This window comes from Alligator mississippiensis, chromosome 1 (genome assembly GCF_030867095.1).
Source record: "Alligator mississippiensis isolate rAllMis1 chromosome 1, rAllMis1, whole genome shotgun sequence".
NCBI classification, from domain to species: Eukaryota; Metazoa; Chordata; order Crocodylia; family Alligatoridae; genus Alligator; species Alligator mississippiensis.
The window spans coordinates 120,808,740-120,826,396 of NC_081824.1; the positions used below are offsets into that span (position 1 = coordinate 120,808,740).

At 44.4% G+C, this 17,657-nt stretch overlaps 1 protein-coding gene across 1 annotated transcript in view; it reads right to left on the reverse strand.

Moving 5' to 3' along the window:
• Nucleotides 1–17,657, reverse strand: part of TXLNB (taxilin beta) — a 60,955-nt gene that overhangs the window by 32,150 nt on the left and 11,148 nt on the right. Inside the window, exons 3-4 of the mRNA XM_006267452.3 lie at nt 13,071–13,162; nt 2,576–2,746 (exon numbers count right to left, since the gene is read on the reverse strand). Coding sequence (XP_006267514.2) covers nt 2,576–2,746; nt 13,071–13,162 — 263 coding nt within the window. The remainder of the gene's footprint in view (nt 1–2,575; nt 2,747–13,070; nt 13,163–17,657) is intronic.

The window sequence follows — 17,657 nt, forward strand, 5'->3', positions numbered from 1 at the left end:
AACAGGAAGTGCTTCATTTTGAAGCTCTTATAAAGAGTTTTTTGTTTTCTTCAGGGTTATTTTTGGAGGGCATTCACCATTTCAGAGTCATTTGAAGCACTTTAAGTGTTATGTCTGTCCATACTCTTTATGTATTAGTAGGGCAGCATTCCATACAAAGTTTCACTGGTTAACTGAAGGTGTTGATAGGCATGGGGGGAAAAAAACTGGACTCTACCAGAAGCAGCAGCATGTTACTTTGGCCTGGCTCTGTGGCGTTTGTAAAGATTGGGCACTTCAGTGGAGCTTTTAGCTAAAGCTGATTCAATCAGATATTAGATAAAAGTGCCAAAAAAGCCCCAGTAAAGCGCCCAATCTCTATGGATGTTGGAAAAGCTAGGTGCAGCTAACTCACTGCCTCTTCTGGGCATTTGCTGGGCTTGGGGTGGAAGTGTGCTGAGTTTAAAATAAAACACTGTTTTTTTTTCCCCACATCTGCAAGCAGCCTGAAGGCCTGGCTTTCTAAAATGACCTTGTTAAACCTGTACTAACCCTTGAGTGAACATTTTTAAATCACTTTAAAAATGCCTTATATTGTTTTAATTTACAAGAGTAAATTAAACTGGTAGAAACTCTCTGAAAACAAAATTACGTGTCCACAGAGATGTTTGTCCTGGTTTGATTCAAGAGCTTTTATCTTTTAGCATGGTTTCTTTGTGTAGACAGGGCCATAACCTCCCCTAGGCTAAGTTCAGACAGTCAAAAAGCCTGAGGCCGAATAGTTTCAATCTTTGCAGGTCTCTTGCAAACCCCAGCTGGGGGGGGGGCTGGTGCTGGGCTGGGGGGGAGTATTCCCCTGCCCCCCCAGCCCTTTGGAGATAATGACAGCTGGTAAAGGTGTGGGGCTAAGGGATCCCAGCCCAGATATCTGCAGGGGGAGGCAGGGTGGAAGGGACTTTCCCTCATGTGGTGCAGACCCCAGATAGGGCTCCTGTGTTGGGTGGGTGCATTTCCCCACCCCTGCAGCCTTTCCAAGGCAAGGGCAGCTGGGGGGTGGGGTGTGACTAAGGTGATTCCAGCCAGCTCAAGAGTGTGTGTGTTGGGATGATTAGCCCCACAGAGGATGCTTTCCCTCCCCTTGTTCTGTGCAGACCCATGCTAGGAGGGCCTGGGGTACCTTCCCGTGGCCCCCATCCCACTGTGTTGATAGGTACAAGCAGCGGCTAGGGAGCAGAGGCTTTACTGCTTCAGCTCCATGACAGCAGGGGGCGGTGGGGCAAGCCCTCCTCTGCTGGAGCAGAAAACACAGCTCAGGTCTGCAGAGCATCCTGGGATGCTGAGGCACTATGAGTTAACTGGAATCAGGAGGGGTTCTGGGACAGAAATTCCATAACTGGTTTGACCAAACCATAAACTGGTTTGACCTAAATCAGTTAAGTCTGTTACTACCTCCAGGTTTATCTTAAACGGGTTTCAGCCATTTTGAAAGTAATTTATGTGCACTAAACTTCTGTTCTATTATAGGTATAATATGGTTTCTGATCACTTAAACCAGTTTAAACTTCTGTCCCTAGCCCTAGAAGCTAGTTTGCTAATGCTCCATTTTGATCAGCTTATAACTAACATTTAGCCAGGTACAGACATTACACTTTTACCAGTATAAGCGATCGGAAACCAGTCTATACCCATAAGGGAACAGAAATTTGGCAAGCACAACTGGTTTATACATGTAACAGGACTGAAGTTCAGAACACAAAACTGGTTTATACCAGTAACAGAACAGAAGTTTAGCACACATAGCTATACCTGGTTAGAATGTTTATATCCGAAAGAAAATATATAGAGAATTAGACCTTTAAAGATATCTGGCTATGTTTTAGATTTAGCATCTAAATGGCATAATATATCAAGGAAGAGCGAGGCATAGTTTAAATCATCATACCCCTTAATTTTTTTTCTCTCAAACTCATATTGTAAGTTCAGAAGTTTTTTGTGCACCCAATCAACATTCCTCCCATCTTCAAGGCAAATCAGGCCGATGTCTTTCCTTGGTCAATATTAATTCCTCTTTTCCAAATATGCCACTGTCCAAATTATATCAAGATACCTGAGAAACTATAGAGAATCTTTGGCAGAAAATCACCTGTGTGCGTGTGCCCGCCCGCGCACACGCACGTGCTCACACACACACACACACACACACTTTAATTTGTACCTGTAGATTTACCAACACAAATTATCTACATAAATAATTTCTGTATGTTTATACATTTATATGCATGCTTATTGCATCCAAATTTTGTGTACCATAAGGCTTATCTCACAATTCTGAGAGTCCAAAAATCCCATACCATTGCTGTAAAGAAAAGTTGGACTCTATCTGAACTCTCATTGTAAAGTGTCTTCTTTAGGAGCTGTTTTAAGCAACCTTAATGTAAATAGGAATCAAACGCACTGTAAATAATTGTATATTGTGTACGTTCCTGTAAAAATTCTTTTCAGTATGATGGTAGACCAGAATGAGGAGGTTTCTGAGCCTGCCCAGTCAGTATGGAGTTTATATCCTGCTGTGTAATTTGAGAGGCCCCTTACTTACCTTGAGGGTTTTGTTGTGTCTCTGGAGCTCTCGACAGAGACTCTCAAGTTTGCTGCGGGCAAGGATGGCTCTACTGTGCTCACTCTGCAGCTGGTCCTTCTCTTTGATGATCTGTGCCTGTCTCTTCTGCAGGTGCTTCAGTTTTTTCTGCTCAGCACGATGTTCTTCCAGCTAAAGAGAGAGGGGAAGAAAAGAAGGGAAAGAATACGTACACGGGGCTTTCAGTTCAATCTCATTCTTTCATAAGCATTTAGAAACTTGCTTGTGTTTTTTAGCACCTATTGAAAAAAAGCAAACTGCTTATGGTAAAATCACAAACCTACTTTCTACAATAGCCCAATGAATGGTGTGGAAGCATTGAAGGGGAAAGAAGTAATTTTTAATATTCCATTCTCTTATTTCAACTTTTTCTTCTTCAGTTTGCCAGATCCAAATTTATTTTGAATACCTGGTTATTATCTTAGAAACAAAAGTAATCAGAACTCATGGCAGAGGTGATATTTTTTATTAGACCAATTAGATATTTGCAAAAAAAATTCTTGATTTGCAAGCTTTTAGGCACAAGCTCCCTTCTTCAGGCATAGGAGAGAGCAAAGATTATAAAAGTTCTCCTAGGTAGAAATGAAAATTCATATTTCATTTTCTTTTCTACTGAGGAGAATTTTTACAATCTTTGCTCTCTCCTATGACTGAAGAAGGGGACTTGTGCCTGAAAGCTTGCAAATATATTTTTTTGCAAATATCTAGTTGGTCTAATAAAAGATATCACCTCTGCTCCGAATTCTGATTCCTGGTTATTATCTTAGTTTTTGTTTAGTTGTTTAAACTGAGGCAGTAACTGGAGACTCGTGCAATGGGATTTGTGAGGGGCAGGCAGATATATCAGGAAAAGGAAAAATGCTATATTTTCTTTCTTTTTAGGCATCTGTTAAAAGAAAGGCACCTGGAGATCAAGAATGTAGCCTCTCTGGGTGCATACAGACAAGCACGCAGATGCAGTTTGTGGCACCAAAAACCCATCTGCAGCACTGCAAAATGCACATGTTGCACATGCAGGCATTCACCATGCTGCTAATTTGAAGAATAGCAGTTTTTTTTACACCGGGATCTCCCAGTGTAAAAGGAAACTGTGCCAGAAAAAAGCCGGGCAGGGCATGTGGCAGCAGTGTGTGCTACCTGAAATGAGAGCCTGGCCGGCCAAAGCCACACTCCAGCTGCCAGTCAGGCTCTGCATGCCCGGATCGCTGCCACTGCAACCCTGGGAGACCCCCAGGACTCCAGATAAGGCTGCTGGGGCTAGCCCAGGTGCTGGCTCCAGCCTCCTCTACCCCACCTGGGGCAGCTTGCTGTGTGCCACAATGTGTGTGCAGGGGCTTTCCCTGGGGACTAGTAGCAGCAGCACAAATATGTGCTGCTGCTGTTTGTCCCTGGGGAAACTCAAGTTCGCACTTGTGGGGAGACACCTTCTATGGGTTTCTGTTGTCACTGATGATATATCCTTCAGTTGTAAAAATTCCTTTAGGGCATAGGATAATAATATTATAAAGTAATGGCTGGTGTAAATATCTGGCAAAAGTTTTCAAATATTTTCCATTGCCTAATTCTAACAAGTACACAGGAAGACAATTTTTTAATTCAAGTTTGGTAATAACTGATGCTGTTCCTTAGCTGGCATTGCAGATTCTACAAAAAAATTAAGCAACGCATTATTTGCGCTATGCTGGTCAGTTATAGAAGTTACATGGTATTATTTCTGTTGCCTGACTGTCAGTTGACTTCTGCAATGCCACAGTACAATTCTGAGGAAATGATTACAGTGGAATAGAAAGTCTGAATTTCACAGGGCCTATTAGCATTTGAATGATGCTATAGCCATGATGATCCAGGAAATATGTGAGAGGCAAGGATTTTGGTGCATAATATCTTTTATTGGATCAACTGTATGGTTGGGATAGACTTAGACAAGCTTTCAAATGCAATGCAATCTTCTTCAGGTCAATATTATTAGTTATATAAGGCATCTGTTCAGTGACCAGAAAAATACCATGTGACTAACCAAAGCAGTACAGACAGTGATTTATTTATTCAACTGTGAAATGCACAAGTCTTGATATCTACAGGTCAGAAATATGAAGAAACTGAAGAAATATGAACCCCCCCATCCTTTTAGAAAAAGCATTTCTGCCCTAAGAATGTCATTAACAATAGTGAAACCCCTGCTATCCATAACCCCAGTAGCATAACTAAGGCAAGGTGATTGGAGCAACAGCCCTGGGTGCCAACTTGTGGCAGGGTTTTGCAAAATAACACCTGCTGCCACAGTTGCATGTCTGCACTGGCAGCACCAGCAGCCAGAAGTCACTGTTGCTCTGTTGCACCTCTGCATAGGCGCATCTACACGTGCGAGCATGTGTGCTTGCAACAGCTCAAGTAGAAGTGGTGCAAATTTGAGCTGTAGCTTTTTGCCTCAGCACATGTGCCTGGACATGCACTTTGGTGTGGGGCAAATTGTGCCATTTAGGGCAAAAGAACCCTGCCTGGCTCCTCCCGGAGCTGCAGCCAGTGGGAGCTAGAGCCCAGGGCCAGCACCTGTTCTATCCCCAGCAGTATAAATAACTGCCCTCTCTTGGCCCCATCAGTACAAAAACCTACCCTGTCAAGTAGCTCAGGGCTACTCGCTCTCAGGAGCTTCTGGGGCCCAGCCAATTGGCACCTGGGGACACTACCACTTGTGCCAGCTGAAGCAGCCCTGAGAGTTCCCTGCCAGTGGGCTGTGGCTGCAGAGTTGGCCTTTGTGTGGCACTACTGCCATTTGTGCCCTTGCCTGCCCATCTGGGCAGCTATCACCTGGTAGATGTTCCCAGTTTGGTGGCCTGCTTTGAACTGTCAAAACATGTCCTCCTGGCCCCAATTGGCCAGGAGGTCAGCCACAGCCAGCTGGATCCAAGATGCCAGCTCTGAGCAGGCTCTTCTGCCTGGGTCCTGCCACTTGCCTTCCTAGCAGGAATTCTGGTGTGCCCTATTTGAAAACTGAAAAATCCCCGATAAAAAAATCCCAAAGTCACTATGTAAAATACCCCCAAATCCATGTTCTTCCACAATTAAAACAAAAAACCACTATATATATGTGAGAGACAGAGAGACAGCAATCAGTTGGGCAATGTTTTATTGCTATATCTACGGTGTTCAAGCAATTTGGAAGCCATAGAGCAGTTAGAACTCTCTGTGACCCCTTCACTAACCAGGATGTGGGGACAGCTGCCCCTGCAGCCACAGTTCCTGCCAGCAGATTTCATCCTGTCTGGCAGCTGGGCACGCAGGGTGTTTGCTGGGGGAATGTGGGGTTTGCAGGACAGGGGGAGAAGGGGGATGGAGGGATGTGGGTGGCTGTGGAGGGATATGAGAGGCTGTGGGGTGTGTGGGTAGGTGTGGGTGGATTGTAGAGGGACTGTGAGGGGATGCTGCTCAGGAGGGGTGGGCACCCTGCTCCCCACAGGGCACTTCCCCCTGCACAGCTCACAGACTGCCCCCCCACAGGGCTACAGCCCCCCCAACAGGGGCCACATGGCCCCCACAGGCAGCAATCGGGGTCTGGGGGTGCAGGTGGGGTCGGTGGGGTCCCCCCATGGTCCTGTCCCCCTCCTCCAGCTCCTCCACCCTCTAGTTTCCGGCAGCAGCCCGGGTCTAGCTCCCTGCAGCTGGCACAGTGCCTGCCCCTCATTGGCAAGCAGCGTGCGTCAGCACCAGGGCAAGGGCCAGCCATAGAGATACTCTGGCTGCTACCCTAGCATCATTGTGGAGGACCAGCCCTCCGGTTGCCTGCCCTGCTTTTTTCTCCCATGGATTTTTTTGATCCCTGGATATCCTGGGGTCTAATTTTGCCTCCACACTGTAAATTTGCAGTGCGGGGAGCGTTTATTTGTTCCCGCAGGTACCTCTTGCAGCATCTCAAAGGGCTTTGAGACACTGAAAGGGGCACATGCACACTTGTGTGGATGCACCCATTGAAACAAACAAACAAACAAACAAACAAACAAAACCCAACCCACAAGCAAATTAACAAACAACTAGCCTATCCCAAGCAAAATTTCCTCTCCAAAAAGGCCCTGTAAGAGGTCTGCTTGCACCAGGGAGTTGTGTTGTTCAAGGGGTTCATGTTATACCATGCTGATCAGGACACACACATCCTGAGGTACAGCATCAAGATGCAAGAATTCTAGTTTTGTTAACAAATATTTGTTAACGAAATTACACATGTGGGTAGCACTTGGGTTCTGTCAGCTTTTGAAGACCTGCAGAAACAGCCCTATAATACCATTGCTCACACTGGACACAGGATAGAAATCTAGTCAAGCTGACTAGAGGCCTATCACCTCCTAAAAAAATGTTCTGTTCCGCATAAAACAAAACAAAACACCCAAAAAACCCCACAGTCCCTTCTATTATATATGTACAAGCACAATATAATTTTCACTGTGGTCAGGCACATACTTGGCCTCCAACATTTGCATGGAATAAGAGGTGCTGCAGTCTCCATAAAATACTCCACGGACTTTAATACCTTTCTGTTGATGTTACAGTATTCTACTATAAATTCAAGAGCCCACATTGAGGGAAAAAAAACAAGGCAGTGTAACATTAAAAACTATGCTCCATATACTGTTCACTGATCCTGGCACATGTTTGTGAGCAGTATTGAATGTCCATTTTTCAAATCAGGCAAGTCCCACGTGTCAACAGAAATACCACAGAGTAATCTTTGAAATATTTACATCTTTATTTTTATTCCAAGGGAACTTTCCTTTCCTCTATACCAGTGATTCTCACCGTTCCATGAGATCCTTTTGTGCGGTACTGCCACACAATATTAGCAATGTTAGGTGTGCAAATACCTACACATGATTCATCCAATAAACCCTGAGATTTCAAAGAGGACTTCACGGTATCAAAAACATTCTGAGCACTTGTGATCTTATCTGAGTTCTTTGCAACAGAAGAATTTCTCTATTATTTTTCCATAGTCAAGAAACCAGTGAAAGCTAAGAGCTAGCATTTTCTGAGGACTGCCTTGAGTTTAATGAGGATGCCTCGAATCTAATGAGGTTGAAAACCACTGGTCTGTCCTATCAGCATATTATCATATTTATGAATAAATATGTGTACTAGACTTAGCATGTCTACCTGATCATTGATTATTTACATAAAACTAAACAATAAAGTACTGTTGATGATAGGCATAACCCAGAAAAGGACAAGGGGGAGAGGTTGTTAGTTTAGGTTATGTGATATGTAGCTCAGATTAGAACGATAGTCGTAGTGAGTAATGTTTTATATTTCTGTTGCTTGGTGAATTTCTGCATATGGTCTCCAATTTATCTTGGTGTTACTGAACCAACTATATTATGAATCAAATCACATCAAGTCAGATTGCAAAGGAAAGCAATCGGCAGCTTCAGATACTTTTGCATCTCAGCTTTAACATTATCATGGAATCATACAGAATCGTCATGGTGATGCACTATGTTGCTGTATAATGCGCTATAGCAATGTAGTGATCACGTGAGTCTACATGTAACCAGCAGCTACTTTGCCTCAGTGGCACGCTCCCTCATTTTAGTGCGCTGCTATGGCGAAGTAGTGGCTTAAAACTAACCGTGTGCCGCAATACCAAAGTTGCCATAGGGCAATGTGTAGTCATGCCCATAGAGAAGTAAGGCTGGAAGAAACCTCCAGAGGTTATCTAGTCTGACCCCCTGACTGAGGCAGGGTCATCCCTATCCAAACTGTCCCTTACAACCATAAACTGTACATAAGACTACCATCAATCCTGACACAACATAGACCTAACACCCGAACCTGTCCAGCCAATGTCCTGCTTCTATAAAAGGTTGTCAATATATGCTCAAGAGATCCTGAAAGGGCCCCATGCAACCCAGTAAAGATGATTTAATTCTATGAGGATTTTTCAGCAAGCCCTGAGTTAATGTTATTAATCAATTTGCATTGGCAGGGTCAGTGTGGATCAAAATGCACTCTTGCTTCATTTGTTCCCTTTGTTAGGAGCCCTGACTGTATGGACCAAAATTTTCTATTATGTTCAAAATGTCTTTAAATATAGCAGGGCACGTTGGCACTTTAGGCCATGTGTAGACAAAATGAAAGGCATGTGTGTATGACACTTTAAAGCGGGTTAAATGCTTTAGCACCACTTTAATGGTGTCGGTGTTTGCATGCTTTGGTGGCATATTGCATATTAATTCCAACCACTATAGGAAATTCAGTGGCATAATGCACCTTTAATGACTTGGGGCACAGTTTGCTGCCCCTACAGCCGTAGAGCAAAGCATTGGGCTCTGCAGGAAGCCCATGCAGGCAGCATGGCAGCAGCCCAGGAAAGCAGGCTCCACCTAAGAAAAGCAGGGAGCCTCTGATCTTTTTTTTTCTTTCCCCCCTGGAGCCTGCCTGCCTGAACTGCTCGGGGGCCTGGTGATTCCCTTCATGGTTGCAGTGCCCCCTGGGTGCCTGTGGGTGGGTGCTGCCTGGGGGGGGGGGGGAGCTGTGGAGGGAAGCACCAGCTCCCCCTGCAGCCCAGGGACTGCACTAATGGCCAGCAGCTCGCCCTCCCCTCCTTGCCGGAGAGGCAGGTTAGTCAGCGAGGTGTGTACATGACATAGGGGTTTAATCAACCCTAAATTGAAGCAGTGTTTTTGAAAACCCACCGCTTCAATTTAGGGCCCCTGTTTTGTCTACGCATGCCCTTAAAGACTATGTGCTTCTGAGTTAGTTGGTCTCTAAGGCGCAACCCTTTCTTGGCTTCTTCCTGTCTTCAGACTAATATGGCCAACTACCTCTCTCTAAATATGCCAGAGTTTAAGTTATAGTAGAAGGAATAATGCTTTAACTTGTACCATAAACATAACGTCCCTTTAAATACATGCCTAAGTCCCATTAAACTCAGTAGAAGAACAGAGGCCCAGGATATGAATTTAGAACATTCACTAAAAAAAATCAACTTAGTTTTGTGATAAAACACCACTCACAGTTTCAGATACATTTGTATATAAAACCAATTATAAAATCAATGGTATGTGAGGCAGATTTTTAATATTCTGCAAAAATTCAGCGGCATTTCTGTATGTATGATAGCTACAGCCTGTGGCATTTAGAAAAAGTCTTGATCCAAAAATAGCGCATCTTACAAAGTATGAAAAGAACAAAGAAGGGGAAGTGGGTGGCTGGCATGGTTACAGGGTAAAGTTATGGTTGTTGCTACCTTGACTGTTCATTTCTATATTTTTTGATATATTAGGTTCTTTTAAGTTTAAGTTTGACTCTGTATTTTCTGGTTTTCTATATCTCTTCCCCCTTTTTCAATAAGCACATTTTTTATCTTAAATTATTTAAATGTGTTTTCAACTTTACAGTTTACCGGCTTTTTTAAGCCCTGGTATTTTATCAATAAAATCATATCCAAACCTTAAAGAAGATGTCAAAAATAGTAGGATTTCCTTTTAATATATGTTTACATACAAACATATGTATATAAAGAAAAGGTAAAGTAAAACTGTCAATCATTCTTAGTAGCTATAGAGTGTCCAAAATAATGCTCGCTTCTGAAGGTAAGGATTCCACTAATCTCCAATATGTATTAACTTGATAATGCAAAACCACACTTAGTTTCTCCATTTTCCCTAATCTGTTTTAGGAGGCAAACAGTGCAGGAACCAATATACTGAGAAAAACATTGCCTGAGGTGGGTAGGCTCAAATATGATATACCAATAACTTCTATTGTTTTTCTCTCTTTTGAGTGTTGTCAAAAGTATAAACTTGACCTACTGTCTCCTCCAATACTGTGTAGTGAGCTAATTGTAATTCTTAACTCCAGAGTACATTTCCAAAACAATGGCTTGCACCACCCTGCCTTTTTTTCGGTGTCAGTTTTTTGACCCCGAGATCTCCCTGAGTCAAACCTGCCCCCCAACACTGCAAGGTAGCAGCATGAGGAATGCCTGCATATATGGTATGTGGTGCCACATTCTGCACATCGGAGCTCATCTGGATGCAGCCAATTTGTCCAAATCCTGCAATGAGCTCAGCTTGGGAAGATATTTGTTCCCACACAGACCCCAGCCTACTGAAGCAGAAAATCAGCTCTCGTCAAATTAGATGAGGCTCTATACATTTAAAGGGGGTTTGTCACTGGCAGTTCACTATAGGTTTCATGCCTCAGATTGCAGTTACATGATCCAATGCTTCACTGTGTTGTACTAAATGGTACATGTACAATTTGAATATAAAACCCAACTGAACCACGGTGGTAGTATGGTACTTTGTGCTGTTTTTTACAGTGTGCAGGGCAAAGGAGGGTCAGGGCCCTAAGAGCCAAATCCTATTCCATCTATTAGACATTTAAGTGGACTTAGGTGCCTGATTGATCCTATTCTACCCTGTTTGATTCCTGAAAATGTATTCATGCATCTATTTTTGTAACTTGGTGTCATCTTAGCCTTAAGATTAAGTTACAAAAAAACAGCAAGAAGGAGGAGGGCCCATTTGCTTTTTGTATTATCAGTTTTTCATGGACTCAAGCAGAGTAGAATATGATTGCATATAGGTTTATTAGTCCATTTAAGTGCCTAATGGGTAGGCTGACCATAAGGAATTCCAGACATGCAGGACACTGCCTCCCAATGGTGTCTGCCTGTCTGCTTGGCTAGCATGCTGTGCCACTCTGCACTGCTCTGCTTCCTCACTAGATTGCTCCCTGAGTCCTTGCATTTCCAGAATGTTCATTTTAACTCTCACCAGCTGGCCAGGACCAGCCTCCAAAATTCAGGACTCTCCTGGCTAAATTGGGTCACCCTACTAATAGATGTTTATAACACCTTTGAATAGGTATAAGTAATGATAGAGAGTACAAGAAGTAAAATGCCCTACCTCCGGGCTTGTCAACCAGGGGTACATGTACCCCTGGGGGTACTTGAGAAGGCCCTAGGGGGTAATCACAGGCAGGTGGGGACGGAGTGCCACCATGCACCATCCTGCACTGCCGTGCAGGTGCCACCCACCAGGCTGGACACAGGGGCGGGGGAATCTTGCATACAGTGACTGCTGCCACTCTGTGTCCAACTGCATGCTCTCCTCCACCTTGGTATCTGGCTGTGCACCCCCTGCTCGGCACCCAGGGGTACACTGCCCTGCGTCTGGCCGCCAGGGGGGTACAAAGATCGAAAAAGTTTGAAAACCCCTACCCTACATTATATATGTTTCATAGTCATAGACTCATAGGGAAATTGGGCTGGAAAGGACCTCCAGAGGTCATCTAGTCTGACCCCCCCTGCCTGAGGCAGGATCATCCCTGTCCAAACTGTGCCGTACAACTATAATCTAAACTGTACATAAGACTACCATCAACCTTGACACAACATAGACCTAACACACTAACCTGCCCCAGGTAAAGCAGGAGAACCACAGTAGCCAATGTCCTGCTTCTATAAAAGTTTGTCAGTATATGCTCAAGAGGTCCTGGAGAGAGGGCCATGTCCCCAACTACAGAGGAAGGTATAATCCTCCATAGCCCATACCAATATGATCATGGGGTAAAATTCCTTCCTGATCCCAAATAGGGCAATTGGTTTGACACTGAGCAGAGGGGCAAGACCCTCTAGCCAGGAATCTATGACCCTGCTCCTAGCAGGGATATTGGCATACCCCAGCCAGCATTCAGTGCCTTTGGGAAGGTCTAAAGACACCTTGACACACATAACAGAAAAGGGGAGGGAGCAACCAGCAAAGTCCAGAAGCATGGGAAATCAGAGGTATAATAATACCCCTTCTGGCTTTCCTGGTGTTACAAATGATATTGCTGTGGATTCTACTCTCAACTACATGCAGAACAGGACTTATTTTAAGGTAAAAAGAGTCAGGGTAGTGTATATGACATTGGAATCTGTCCTAAAGTATCTTTGTGGAATTTACGAGATGTGTGCTGGTGGGGTAAGAGGGAAACAAGAGGGAGACATATGGAACGAGAGCAACTCTTCTGATCCTTGATAAATCAAAGAGTACTGAGAGAATAAAAAGAATAAAATTGAATCTTCTGAAAAATGGACTGGAAACTGTGGTAAATAAATAGGTTTGATAAGGAAGAATAATCTTTATTTTGGCTGTAGCTTTACAGCTGGTTGGCAAAATTATGAATTCAAAATTATACTCCATTTTACTGAAAGTTTTTGTACAGATTTCACTTCAACTCCGAATGTTCTATGTCATGAGTTGTCTGTCTCCAAAAACTTATCTTTTCTTCCTTGACCTTTCTTTTTTTTTTGTGTCCTCTGGGTATGATTTATTATTTAACTCCGAAAAGTGTTCTAGGACACATTTTGTATAAAAGGGTCTAACATGAATACTGTGAGTGCCTATTGCACTCTTTATCTTGTTTCTAACTTCAGGTATAGATTGATTCCACAAAAGGCAACAAATGTTTTACGAACCAGCTCAGCATACTTCTTAAATAACATGTCCAGCTTCTCCTCTGGCGTATTCATCTTGTTCAAGCTTTGCATCAGTAAGGTGGCTTCTTTACCTTAAAAAAGAAATAAAGAATTGATAGCAAAGGAGGTTTGTACACGGCATGCTTTTAATAAATAGGAGATTTGATGTTCAAATCTAAACGATTCTGTGAGAAATGAAGCATCTTGGATCAAGGGAGGGTGATATCGTGTTTTTGTTATATGGAAAAATGGTCCATAACTTGTTCCTATTCTAGAACTTAGCCATGTGCAGTTTTCTATTTATGAGAGTAGATTTTAAAAGGTAAAAATGCCTATAGGCACCTAATGGTCTGAAAGTCAGTGGGAGTTAATTGCCTTTGAAAATGTGCCTCCCTACAATTTACTGGGGAGAATATGGAATATCTGTTCAATGTTTTTTGTGAAGTGATTGAGTCTTATGCATCGTACTGAAATAGAGGTTTGCGAACTTGGTTCTCATGTGATACAATGGTGTGGATTTGGAAGCCAACTGAGAATTCCCTATGTAAAAGTAAAGCTGGCACAGCCAACCACCATATCACCCTCTTCCAAAGCCAGAACGTAGTAGGGTATGGAAAGAACATGCTGGATGTGAGCTGAGCTGGGGAAGAATGGGACAGTACTCTGTACCACTATACCAGCCCTTTGTAACCACATGCCAGTGCACTACTTCTACTCGGTTTAACTGGTCCATGCAATCAGTGAGGTCCTTGATCCCACTTGAGAAGCTTGGATGCGGAAGGGAATCAGGTTCTATATTATCAATAGTATTACATATACATTCACAGACCAATACCCATGTCTGTCACTGAGATGAAGAACACTATCTGGTTTTCCCTAGGCATGTCTACACAAGATGTTTACTGCAGAGCTGACTAGTTAGCTCTACAATAAAGTTTCAGCATCTACACGTATGGCCTTATTAGGCTGCAGTAAACTAATAAATGCCTCTGTAGGATAGTACTTGTAAAAGTAAACATTTGGAAAAGCAAACTTCATTGCTAAGCAAGAAAGAAGGATTTTTTTCACTTCCCTGTCTGACTCTGACATTGGACACCTCCATGGAAGAAGACAGCCTAATTTGCTCATCACAGAGCAACATTCTCACAAAAGGACTTTGAGATACCCAGGGGAATAAACTTCCACCCTCTACCTTCCCTGTGCAAAATGGAGTTTATTTTCTATCTAGGGGGACTTTTACAATCTTTGAATTCTGCTCAGCGTGATAAGGGTATATGTGACTGAAAGTTTGCAAAGAAAGTATTTTTTTGCTACTATTTAGTTAGCCTAATAAAAGGTATTGGATCTGACCCAAGAGCTTTGTGTATCCTATGGCAGTGTTACTTAGTGTGCTGCAACACATATGTAGATGCTGATTGGGCTGGCTGGGGCATGAAGGTGCTACAGTGTAGGGACTGCCTACTGGATAGCCCCATGTTAGAGCACACTCGTGCCTCAGCCAGCCCCTCTGCAGCACTCTGAGCTCGGTTGGAGCAGCTCCAGCCTGACAGGCTGATCCTGTGGGGTCAGTTTAAGGTGCTGTGGTGCCAGGTCCAGTGCGAACTGCGCCAGAGTTTATTCAGTTGAGTTAACTGCATTTGTAGATGCGTTCCCCGTGTATCATTTTGAGTCTGTATAAATTAGAACAAGATTAGGGCTGCTCTAATTTATGTCCAGATTGCCAAGGCCCCTCTAGGGGTCATGGACAATTAAGGATAGTTGGAGCACAGCATATGCCCTCATATTCCCCAGTATACTTCCTACACTAGATCCTGGGAAGGAAGTTACCCTCTTAGTCTGAAGTCAGGCAGCATTCAGGACAGAGTGGTACCTTCTTAGCTATCATAGACATCTCTGTAGACCCAAATCCCTCATGATTACAGACTACAAGGCATAAAGAACATTATCCTTGCTGATGACACTGCTGATATTTATATCGCACTCCTGTGCTTTGTTATCACACACATCCGTTTAAGATTTTGAGACTCCCTGTACCTACAAATGAAGGGCACTGCCATAGACACATGCATGGGCCCCCTATCTGCCACTATATTTATGACAGACCTTGAAGTCTGCTTCCTATATGGCTGCCCCCTGGTATACATAACATTCTCTAGGGTACCACCTTCCTCTTCCTTCTGCAGAGGACTGGCCAGCTGTGCACCAGCTGAGGACCATCTTTACTCCACATCCACTTCCTTTGGGCAAAGTCCGTTGTCTAGGACCAAAATCTTTTACATTACCATTGCACTATTTATAGAGTTCATAGACATTAGGGCTGGAAGGGACCTTGGAAGATCATCGAGTCCAGCCCCCCGCCCGAAGGCAGGAAGTCAGCTGGGGTCATAGGATCCCAGCAAGATAAGCATCCAATTTTTTCTTGAAGGTGCTCAATGTAGGTGCTTGAACCACCTCCAATGGCAGGCTATTCCAGACCTTGGGGGCTTAGACAGTAAAGAATTTCTTCCATATGTCCAGCCTGAAATGGTCTTGCAGTAGTTTATGACCATTCGACCTTGTCATCCCTTGGGGTGCTCTGGTGAGCAAACGTTCCCCCAGATACTGGTGGTCACCCCTGATAAACTTATAGGTGGCCATCAGATCGCCCATGAGCCTGCGCTTTCCCAGGCTAAAGAGCCCCATAGCTCTCAGCCTGTCGTTGTAAGGTCTGTTTTCCTGACCTCTGATCATGTGCGTGGCTCTTCTCTGGACTCTCTCAAGCTTCTTCACATCCTTTTTGAATTGTGGGACCCAAAACTGGATGCAGTATTCCAGCTGTGGCCTCACCAAGGCCAAGTACAGGGGGAGAATGACGTCTCGGGATTTGCTTGAGAAGCATCTATGGATGCAAGCCAGCGTTTTGGTCACTTTACTAGCCACAGCATTGCATCGAAGGCTCATGTTCATCTTGTGGTCAATGATGACCCCCAAATCTCTTTCTTCCGTAGTGCTAGCCTTTCTTCTGTAGTGCAATAGAAAATCAGGCCACACAAGTGCAAAATAAATCTAAAATGCTACAGGCCCAGGTGGCAAATCCTGATTTGTTAGTGCTTTATACTTACCAGATTACATAATTACACTAAATGCAAAACCATGGAAAGTCAGGCCCCTTTTTTAGGAAACAAAGCTCTTGGTCCTTATTCTTAGTTCCAGGTGTGTGAAGACCCATCCTGTATATTAGATGTATAGTGTAGCCCAGGTAATTTTGGTATATACTCTCCTTCTCCAACTGAAGGGGATTGTTAGCTGGCAGGTGTGCTGTGGGGGAACTGCAGACCGCTCAGTTTCCCTCCGTCCCTATAGAACCAGGCCAGGACAGTCAAGGGACTTAACTATGCACACATTTATTTACATTAACTTATCACAAGGGAAAGGAACATGGATATAAACATATGTACAATGTATATATATATTTATAAGCTATCTAAACCAGTAACATAAACAAAACCCTCTGGGTAAATGACATAAAACCTTATACCAGTGCTCCAGATACAGGTAAGTATCTGATTTGAAACAGATAAACCCCAAAGATAAACTCAATCCTGAGGGAAAACCCCAATGCCCTTGGGCTTTTCCCAAGCCCTACATAGAAGCTGATAACTTTAGGGGGCCCCTCTCAGTGGGACCTCCCCTTTCAGAAGCCCTTAACTAACCCCTCCCCTCCCCTGTAGGAATCCTCTTTTCCCTGCAACTCTTGGCTCCCAGGCCTGGAGGGTGGTCCTCGTCCTCTGCGCTAGGCTGCTCTCTTGCCTGCAGTGGGCTTTGGGGTGGGGGTCGCTGCCCCCTGGAACACGGCTCCGCTATGCAGGGCTTCTGGGGCCTCTGGCTTGGCCCTGTCAGCTGGCTCAGTAGCCTGATCACCATCTAGCTCTCTGGACTCAACCTTTTGCTATGGGTCAGAGGCCTGGGCTGCCTCGTGCAGCACTAGGCTTTGTCCACTCTCGGACCCTCCATGCAGTGACTCCTGCACCAAGCTCCCAGTCTCATTCTGGGGATTGAGGACCTGAGCTGCCCAAACCCTCCAAAGGTCCTACTCCATGCACCATCCTATGCATCAGGGTTTCTGGCTACGCACCAGAGGTTGCAGACCTGAGCCGCCTCACACAGCTCCCAGGATCTGGACGCCGTGCACTGTGCTGCACACCGAGAGCCTAGCTGCTGGAGCCATCCGCCGTTTCCCACTGATGGAAGTCTTCAGGGGTGCTTCTGGGCTACTGCTTTGCCCTGCTGAGCAGCTCTCCTCAGCTCTTTTAAGCCCTGCTCTTCTCTCTCCTCTCTCTCCCAGATGTGCTTCCCTCATGCTGCACACACAGATCCTTTTATACGTCTCAGAGCCCTGAAGTCTTCCAGACCTGAGTGTTGCAGTCTTCAATCAGGTCCATGGGGGGAGGGGGGGACTCCTCTCCCCCTCCCCTCAGGAAAGGGGCATGACTGAACTCCTCTTGCTGCCTCCTGATTGGGAGATGAGCTCCACCAATCAAAACAGCAAGGGGGGAGATTTCAAGCCTGGGACTCAACCCGAGCTCCAAAAGGCAAGCCTGTTACAAT